Source organism: Austrofundulus limnaeus, unplaced genomic scaffold (genome assembly GCF_001266775.1).
Source record: "Austrofundulus limnaeus strain Quisiro unplaced genomic scaffold, Austrofundulus_limnaeus-1.0 Scaffold9, whole genome shotgun sequence".
Classification (NCBI taxonomy): Eukaryota; Metazoa; Chordata; class Actinopteri; order Cyprinodontiformes; family Rivulidae; genus Austrofundulus; species Austrofundulus limnaeus.
The window spans coordinates 2,160,297-2,170,099 of record NW_013952411.1 but is presented as its reverse complement, the minus strand read 5'-3'; the positions used below and the strand labels follow the sequence as shown (position 1 = coordinate 2,170,099).

Sequence of the window (9,803 nt, the reverse complement as noted above, 5' to 3'; positions counted from 1 at the left end):
GGAGAGTTTTTACTGTTAGCTTAAAACTAGAAGGTATGTCTTACTTTGACTTTAAACATATTATATTTTCTGTTCATATTAATATCTCTTTGCTGGCAGTCCAAAGAGAAAACCCAGAGCTGAGACKCTGGGATCAGCTCAGAGACATAAAACAGCTACGTAAATGTTTTTGCAGAGTAAATTAAGAGGACCGTGGGAATCTTATGAACATTTAGTTTGTATTAAAATGTAACCTTTTTATTCTACATTCATACCATTTGTTAATGCTTTCTTTCATTGAATGTGCTTTATTGTGTCTTCAAAAAAATAAAGTTTTTTGGAAGAAAAAATGATAATTTAAGATTTTGGCATGATCTTTTATTTAGTATTATTATTATTATTATTATTATTATTATTAGTAGTAGTAGTAGTAGTAGTAGTAGTAGTAGTAGTAGTAGTAGTAGTAGTAGTAGTAGTAAAACCCATAAGATTTTGTTTTTGTTTGTTAATGATTACATCCTCCTGGCTGAGGATGGACACACGCTCTGTGGGACACAGAGCATTTTAATGGGACATAATAAACTGGCTGCCTGCCGCGGCTAGGGAAGCGACTGGGGGTGGGGGTGAGACACGGTCCCTGCAGATGGAGGAGCCACTGTGCGAGCCGGACACAGAGAGCGAGCGACTTCAAACTGAGCTCCGAATCAAGCTCACAGCGGGTGGAATCCACTTCTTCACTCTTTTCAGGGGCTTTCTTTATTTAAAGGATTAGACCAGAAACTGGGAGCGACGGTGAGTCTCAGCTTTCTTTCTCCCACAACTTGCATCAGAAAAACTCAAGCGGCTCCGCACAGGACTCCAAACTCTTGACTTCTTTTTTTTTTTTTTTTCATGGTAATGTGACTTTTCAGTCTAAACACGTTCATTAAGTGTAAGCCGTGCGTGTTAGGATGATGCGTTCCTCCTTTATAACCCAGCAACCCAAATCCTGACACCTACTGACTAYGAGGACAACCCTCCTCCAACAGAAACATAACTTTGTCTCAACATATCTGTTCCGAAACCTGACTAAAACCTTTTGGTGTAGCTTGCGAAACTTTTTTTTTTTAGAAAGGTTGTCCCAGTTTTATCGATATTGAGTAGTTCATTTCTTCAGTTATGGATTCTCACCGCTCCAAGACGCACAAGCCCTTTGTGCGCAGGCGCGTCGGTTTGTCGCCGCCTTCTACCTGAGTGAGGAGCGCACCTGGATCCAACAAAACGGAAGTTAAGTTTAGTGGAGTCAGTGTGGAAGGATTTGTCTCTTCGGTTGGCGTTACTGTTCTGCTTGTTGGAGCTGAAGCAACAAACGAAGTCGATAAAAGCAGAAAAAAAATGACTCGGTTTTGTGAAAACACCTAAAGCACTGCTAAGCTGAGACCGTGGCTCATCGACTCATGGTACGTGTTTTTTTTTTTTATATTTTATTTATTTATTTTAATCTGAAGGAATACAGAGCCAAAGTTGTTAGTGAAGTAGCTACTTAGAACACATTAAATAACAAAGTGTTTTTCTAAAATGTTCCCAAATTGTATCTTTTCAACTCTATTTATAAATATTTGTTGCAGYTGAATCTCCCTCCAAAGGCAGCCTCCTCTCCATTAACAAAGAATGACAACTCTTCGCAGAGTTCTCCGAAGAAGACTGCACCCCTATATACTGGCAATAGTGGCCTTAGTGTTTGTGACATTTGTGTTCTTCATACAATGGGAAGTTGGCACCCAAAACCAACAGGAGGACCCCTGGCTGAAGGGGATGGCGGTGAAGCGGGACAACGTGCTGGACCTGGTGTTTGGAGCTGTCAACTTTAGGGCAGTGCCGAAGATGCAGATCAAAGCCCCTGTGAGGCAGCAGGGTGAAGCAGGCGGTGCCTCCTGCCTGCCAGGTCACTACACTGCTGCTGAGCTCAGGCCGGCTCTGGAGAGGCCACCCCAGAACCCGCTTTCTCCCGGAGCTGCTGGGAAACCTTTCCACACGAACTCGCTGAGCCCCGAAGAGCAGAAGGAGAAGGACAGGGGCGAAGAGAAACACTGCTTTAATGTTTACGCAAGTGACCGCATCTCTTTAAGCAGAGACCTGGGAGCGGACACGAGACCACCGGAGTACGTGAAAATCGTTCTTTCTAAATCCTCACAAAGCTGTGCTCACTGAGCCAAAACWGCTCACTGTTCTCGCTTTTTGTTCTCTTTTTCTCTGGTCCACAATGCATTTTAGAAACTGACTCAGAAAATTACCCACATGTATTATTGTAATGCAGATAGGGTAATTTGACATGACAGTCTAACCCAAGCAAATTTCTCATATTTGCTTTTTGCAACAGAAGAAAATGTCAGGGAGAAACCACAGAGATGATTATAGTGACTGAGACTTTGTTTCAGCGTGCCTGTTGAATTACTTTTGGGCAAATTCAGACAGAAGCAGGGATTGCTTACATCTGAGTACATCGAAACCTAATGACTTTTTGTGTTCGCTGAATGAGTTAGACCTCACGTCTGTCCGTGCACTGGGTGATCTGCTTAATCTCCCCCACTCCCAGCATGGCAGGGATTTTAAAAGGTTGCCATATATGTGGTGTCACAGCTGAAATGAACTCCCCACAAGGGAGGAGAGCCTGCAAATATAATAACCAGACCGTGACACATGAGAGAAACTATTCAGGATAGACGTTTGTTTTCTGTTCTTCCTAATGCAGATGTATCGAGCAGACCTTCAAGCGATGCCCCTCCTTGCCTACCACGAGCGTGATAATTGTCTTTCACAATGAAGCTTGGAGTACTCTGCTTAGGACGGTATACAGCGTCCTTCACACTTCCCCGGCCATCCTTCTCAAGGAGATCATCCTGGTGGACGACGCTAGCAAGGATGGTATAAACTCAAGAGGGTCCTTGAAGACCACTCAGATTTCACTTTTCAGGCTTGATTACATGCAACGGGCTGGGTGGGCAGCTCTAAGAAAAGCTTCATGCTCTTGTAGTGGCATCCGAAGTGGGTAACAAATGACCTTAAAAGGCTGCTATAGTACTTTCTGTAGTGGTATTCGACGACAGCGAGCTTAAACTGAGCTGACGCTTGTAAATGGGTCAAATGATGGAAAGGAAGCAAAATGCTGAAGGGTAAAGAGTTTAGGGGAATTCAGTCCATTTGACATTTAAAACTCAGGTATTTGTTGGAAGAGTGCCACAAAAGGAGTACAACTCCTTCTTTTTCTTCCCAGGCGAAGGACTTCGAAATGTCTAATGAATATCCCATGCTTTCAGATGTTTTGAAGGATGAGCTGGATGAGTATCTGAAGAGGCTGAGCATTGTGCAAGTAGTCCGCCAGCGAGAAAGAAAAGGACTCATCACGGCTCGGCTGCTGGGTGCCTCCGTGGCCACCGGTGACACGCTCACATTTCTCGACGCTCATTGTCAGTCAATACCATTGACATTACTCATGCTTTGAAACGCTTTTGCACACCCTCACCGACACACCCACAACTGTACAAAGCAATGTTTATTTTACTTAAGACGTAAGTCAAGTATTTTTTATAATAAATTTGTGACGTAATTTTCCTATGTGTGTATTAACAGGTGAATGCTTTAATGGATGGTTGGAGCCTCTTCTGGCAAGGATAGCTGAAAACTACACTGCTGTTGTGAGTCCTGATATAACCACTATTGATCTCAACACGTTTGAGTTCATGAAGCCATCCCCCTATGGACAGAACCACAATCGGGGCAATTTTGACTGGGGTCTTTCCTTTGGGTGGGAGACTTTACCAGATCATGAAAGACTACGGAGGAAGGATGAAACATATCCCATTAAGTAAGTATCAATATAGAAATCACCTCTGTTTATTTTTTGCTGTCCCCTGTCGCAGAACGAAGTGAGGGACTAGGAAATAGCCTCCATCTATCTTTCTTGTGGGCTGGATAACTTGGAAAAATAGGTGATGTGTTGTCTTCCATTTTGGCATGTGGCTGCATCTTGGAGTAATAGTTTCCTACTGAAAACTGGGTTGCAGCATCAAAATCCAAGATGGCCACCATATGTGTAAAGTCTGTAAGCTGGATAAAGTAAAACAAATAAGCAATGGGCCGACTTCCACTTTGGTGTGTCTGCATTTAGGTGTAAAGCTTAAAAATTGGGTTGTCACATTAAAATCCAAGATGGCCACCACCATATAATTTTAGGAAACTATGCTTTTTAGTTTTTTACTTAAAACTGTAGTTTCCTCAAAAGATTGGGATGGCCAAAGATTATTCTATGGTGCACAAAGCCACCGCTGGCCACCTCCTGACTTTGCCATTGCACATGKTGATGGATAAAAGTATTCCCTCCACTAGTAACTCCTACCCATTTGAATATTTTGCACCAAAAACAYTGAGCTTTGCTTGCATTCCCTTTTAATTCCAGTCCAGAAAAAAACACATCTCAAAAAAACTATTTAAATACTTCAGCGACAGGGGACATCAACATACTGCTTGTTAACCTTTTAAAATAATGTTATGTGTGTTTGTTTAACAGGACTCCAGCATTTGCTGGTGGCCTCTTTTCCATTTCTAAAGAATATTTTTACCACATTGGAAGCTACGATGAAAAAATGGAAATCTGGGGAGGTGAAAATATTGAAATGTCGTTTAGGGTAAGATTCCGAGCTGTCATCCTTTGCAGCAATAGTCAGATTTATAGCTTAAGCTGTTCACCCTTTTGTGGTGTCCTGACGTCTTCATGGGTGTGTCTAACTGTGTGTCATTGTGTGTCTGTCGGCTCGCTCTAACCTGCAGGTGTGGCAGTGCGGTGGACAGCTGGAGATTATCCCATGCTCCATTGTTGGTCATGTTTTCCGAACTAAAAGCCCCCACACCTTTCCCAAGGGTACACAAGTTATTGCTCGAAACCAGGTACGACTGGCCGAGGTTTGGATGGACGAGTACAAGGAGATCTTTTATCGTCGAAACCAGCAAGCTGCGCAAATCGCAAAAGAAGTAAGCAATGCTTCCAGCTCTAATCTGCTTCTTAAGCTGTATCAGTTCCATTTATTTATTTTGAGGAGGCAACAAATTGAGGCTTTGTCTTTCATTTTACTCATGGCTGTAAATAAGGGATTTGAAGACTACTTATTATGTCCCTCTTTAGGCAAGCTCAAGCAAATCCACCTCCTGCTCCTGAATTGCTCATACAAGCGTCAGGTCTAATTATGAGTTTCTTAACATGTTCTGCAGGGAAAAGCACACACTCTCCTAGAGGACAATTTACTCTTGTAATGCTTTAGGGAAAAAGACATTCCTCAGAATGAGTAGTACATGGATCAGCTGTCAAAGGATGGAAGCTATTAAGTGACAAAGAAAAGCTGTAAAGGATTCAGCTCTAATAAATGACAGCCCCTCAGGTTTTGCCAACATGTGGTCTCATACAGGTCATAAACACTTTCCTCAGGGCTGTACCTCACTGAAAAGGATACCCCTGTCCCACTGGTTTCAGACAGAGACACTGCCATCCATGGCTTAGCAGAATCTGCTGTTGGAGCCGTCAGTACACACTTGTGTAAGCTGAATTGTCCTCATTATAGTAATTAAGGGCTCTCAGTGTTTAAGAGCACAAGGTGCCTCCAGATTGTTTTAAATGTGCTTTTACAGTTCAGTTTAAAAGGAACAGTGATCCAATAGTTGTCTGTAGCTAAATAAGCACATGGGAGCAATGAGATGCTCATCATTACATCAGGAGTTTTAAATGAAAACCAAAAGCAATAATATAGTACACAGTTTTTTTTTTTTTTTTTTTTTGTGGTGTTCATTTTTCATATGTCAGGTGTTTGTTTCCTTTTCTTTGGCTGTGATTTAGTAGCTCTGTAGTTTGCGTCAAATGAAAAATTAGTCTTTTATAGAATACCTACCTGAATATATCTATTCTGTTCTAAATTACCCTATTCTCTCTTTTTTATAAGGCTAAAACAAATGTTTTCCAGTTCGTTGGACTCAGATTGGAGTCCAAAGGAAGCAGATTTTAAACTGGAAATCAAAACTTGAACAAGCTGATTAAAAAATAAATAAATAAAATGGAAATAAAAACTATTTTCCCCTTTGAAACGTATTGCCTGTGCTAATTTGTGTGTTTATGTAAAGAAAAATCTTTTTTTTCTTGACCTCTTTGTTTCTAACAGAGAACTTTTGGAGACATCTCGACACGCGTGGACCTCAGAGAGCGGCTGCAGTGCAAAAGCTTCACGTGGTATTTGAAGAACRTTTACCCAGAAGTCTTCATGCCTGATCTCAATCCGCTCCTCTTTGGCTCAGTAAGCTCACACTGAGATTTCTCCCCACTTTTTCCCCAACCCCAAAGTTCTGTCTAGTTCGCTGTAGGTTTCCACTTTGGGACCTCTTGAGGGTGCAAGGCTGTTCCAATTTAGCACCATTGAAAACACTTCAGAGGCTCAAGTTGTTTGAACAGCTTGCACTGGATGTTAGTTTTTCATTTTGTTTCCTCTCACAGCTCTCCTTTTCCCTTCTCCTTTTCTGTAGGTTAAAAATGTGGGCAAAGACGCATGTCTGGATGCTGGGGAGAACAACGAGGGTGGAAAACTACTGATTATGTACCCATGTCATGGATTGGGAGGAAACCAGGTCAGAAAAAAAATGTTACTACTATCTCTTTTGACAAAACCTCACGGTTCTCACTTCAGCTACATCACCCGACGGTGTTTTTAATGTTTCTAATTCTTTAGTATTTTGAGTACTCCACACATCTCGAGATTAGACACAACATTCAGAAGGAGCTGTGTTTGCACGGCACAGAGGTGGCTGTGAAGCTGGAAGACTGCCAATACAAAGGCAGGAATACATTAGTAGGAGCAGAACAGAAATGGGAACTGAAGGATGTGAGTTTGCACTTTTTCATTTCCAGTGAACTAATTTGTGATTTCAGATGCCCAGATTATTGTTTAATGTTTATAGGAAAGTAGTAATTTTATTTTCTCTGTATTTAGAACCAGTTGCTCTACTTACCAGGATGGAATATGTGTCTGACTGCCCGTCATGAGCATCCGTCTTTGACTCAGTGCAACCCCTCAGACAGATACCAGCACTGGTCCTTCATCTAAGTGTGCAAAACACTACTTAAAACATGTCTGCTTTGTATGCAGGAGCATACTAGAACACAAGTGTTCTATAAAAAGTTTTTCTTTAGATCAGTAACCACGTTGGATTTTAATTTATTTTTATAGTTAGATGAACTGAACTACTGCTGCTGAAAAGTCTGGACATTGGAAGAAACCATCATGTGCCACTGTTACAAGAAAGCAAATGGTTCATGCAGCAGTGATGAGTACCTCTTTGTTTTATCTTAATAGCTTCACAATCAAAATATGCAATATTTAAAGTCAGCTGGTGGTTTGGTTGATTTAAAGTGTGACAAACAAGAGGTTCATGCTGRTTTTACAGAACTCCTAAATGTGATGCACCAAAGAGACAAAATTAAAGTCACACAAGAAAGATGAGCGTTCTCTTATTGAAGTATTTTCTCTACAAAGTGTAAGATTGTTTTTTTGGAACTGTCCAGTGTCCTGGATGTCATGTTTTGTTTTTGTTTTTCAACTAGTATTTTATCTTTTTATTTAAGTTTGCACCAGGGAATGAAAATGGTGAAGGTTGAGGTGGCAACAAACTATTGCCTTTAAATTAATTTCTGCTTTTTAAGTCCTTTTTTTTATCTGAATGGGACTGCTAATTTTATGCCAGTTTGGCCAAGTGTTTTGACCTAAAAGGAAGGAACAGGTGTTACAATCAAAATCATTCCTTTTTATTGCATCAACTCATCTATAATAAGCACAGATTTTATTAGTTACATCAACTTATTTAGTTGATTTGAAAAAAGTAATATTTTGTGTTTTTAGACAGACATTTATAAAAGTATTCACAACTTCCTTATATGCCATAGCCTGTCTCTTTGTGTGCATCTCGTCAAGAATCCACAAATGTATTTCTGGTGCAAGCACTGGTGATTAGATGACTGTGAAATATGTTGTGACTTGTTAAAGATGAGATTGAATGTGTTTGTTTTTGTCAAATGAAAACAGTTTAGTGTTTCAGTGCCATGATGAGATGTTATTTTGGGTACAATAAATTCTGTTGAGTTCCACTTTCTTTCTGGTCCGTGTTGTCTGCAGAGGGCGCTCTGCACATAAAAAATGACTTGCCTAAACAGACTGTAGCACTGATTAACTCACACATTGTTCATTACACAAGACTAAACATAGTGACTTAAGTTTCATAGCTGAGTGATGCAACAACAAAAAAAAAACATTTTTATAAAATTTATTTGAAAATCATGTTGGCTCTATTTACATTTGGAAACCATACACACTGAAAACAAACCAAAAAAAGTACCATTTTGTGCAAATCGTCTGCATTTCACCAAAAGTAAAACAAGAATTAAAAATCAAAACAGGCACATGAAGCTTTTACAACTCACAACTTGCATGAACCAAAGACAATATTAAGATAGTGAAGCAATTTTACTCAATACAGACTCTTTAGTTAACCACAATAAATACACATTTCAATAGTTTCATTCATAATAAATACTGGAAAATGAATCCAAACTGGATGCAGTCTCACTGGAAATAACCTCCTCCCATACACTTTGGCACAAGTGATATCCATAATAGGTTATGATGATCCCTTTGCTTGCCTGAAAGTTGTTCACTTTCTCTGTTAATCCCAGTTATTTAACAAACATAAACAAAAACAAATATTTTAGCACTAAACCTTCTGAATATGATGAATCTGCAGATAGTTTGCAAGCTTTTCATGCAGGAGCAACAAGCAGAACAGCAGAGTGTCTCGTAAAATTATTGCAGTCGATTGCTGAGCAGTCATGTCGGTTTCCTTTGAAGGAATATGTGTGTTTTTATTACTTTTAAGTTCTGCTTTTTTAGTTGTTTTTGATAGCTGACAGGCTTACAATCAACTTGGGTTGATTTTACTGCCAGTATGTGAGTTCATATTTTAAAATGAGCTTTGATTGTCAATTCTCAGCATTTGTTTTCATCTTATTACTTAGGAAAAAACATCAGTAATAGTGTTTGTTAATAAAAGCTTTAGTGCTTTAGATTAAAACCTATACAAGTACTGTGACAGCCTGTTAACATCTATTGCACTTGAGGACAAATTCTTACTAAATCCACTTAAATATAACTCTTAGTTCTTAAATAGACCCTTTCTCAAGTATTTACTGTCCTCCTTTCAAGCTTCTTACACTATCTGAAATTATACCAACAGACTGCTTCGTTCAAATTGTTTTAAACAAATTCATTAAAGAATAAACCATTTGTATTGACACATGCTTATTGTGAAATGTTTAAATCCTACTGCATGCCACTGGACCCCTCCACATACAGCGGGTAAAATAAGTATTGAACATGTCACCATTTTTCTCAGTAAATATATTACTAGAGGTGCTAATAACATGAAATTTTCACCAGATGTCGGTAACAACCCAAGTGATCCATACATACAAAGAAATCAAACCATAAATGTCCAGAAATGAAGTTATTTGTAATAATGTGGAATGGCACAGGGGAAAAGTATTGAACACACTTCCTGAAATGTATCTAATACTTTGCACAAAAGCCTTTGTTGGCAATGACAGCTTCAAGAGACAAAGACGAAACAACATATTTTTGGCACAAATGGAACCCCATATTGCTCAGGTGTGATTTTGGCCCATTCTTCCACAAACAGTCTGCAAATCTTGAAGGTTTCGTGGACCTCTTCTATGAACTCTGATCTTTAGTTCTTTCCATAGA

At 39.6% G+C, this 9,803-nt stretch overlaps 1 protein-coding gene across 2 annotated transcripts; it reads left to right on the top strand.

Moving 5' to 3' along the window:
• The first annotated feature begins 626 nt into the window (after positions 1 to 626).
• On the top strand, positions 627 to 8,134 carry galnt3 (UDP-N-acetyl-alpha-D-galactosamine:polypeptide N-acetylgalactosaminyltransferase 3 (GalNAc-T3)). Of its 2 annotated transcripts, none has more exons than XM_014001490.1 (11): positions 627 to 1,418; positions 1,587 to 2,120; positions 2,711 to 2,883; positions 3,276 to 3,395; positions 3,589 to 3,823; positions 4,526 to 4,643; positions 4,786 to 4,986; positions 6,162 to 6,293; positions 6,520 to 6,621; positions 6,723 to 6,875; positions 6,984 to 8,134. In XM_014001490.1, the coding sequence occupies exons 2-11, from the start codon at positions 1,630 to 1,632 to the stop codon at positions 7,095 to 7,097; spliced, it is 1,839 nt and encodes a 612-aa protein (XP_013856944.1). In that variant the 5' UTR covers positions 627 to 1,418; positions 1,587 to 1,629; the 3' UTR covers positions 7,098 to 8,134. The 2 variants fall into 2 exon arrangements, with proteins under 2 accessions (XP_013856944.1, XP_013856943.1); XM_014001489.1 differs by having other exon boundaries at positions 3,276 to 3,425.
• Positions 8,135 to 9,803: the final 1,669 nt, after the last annotated feature.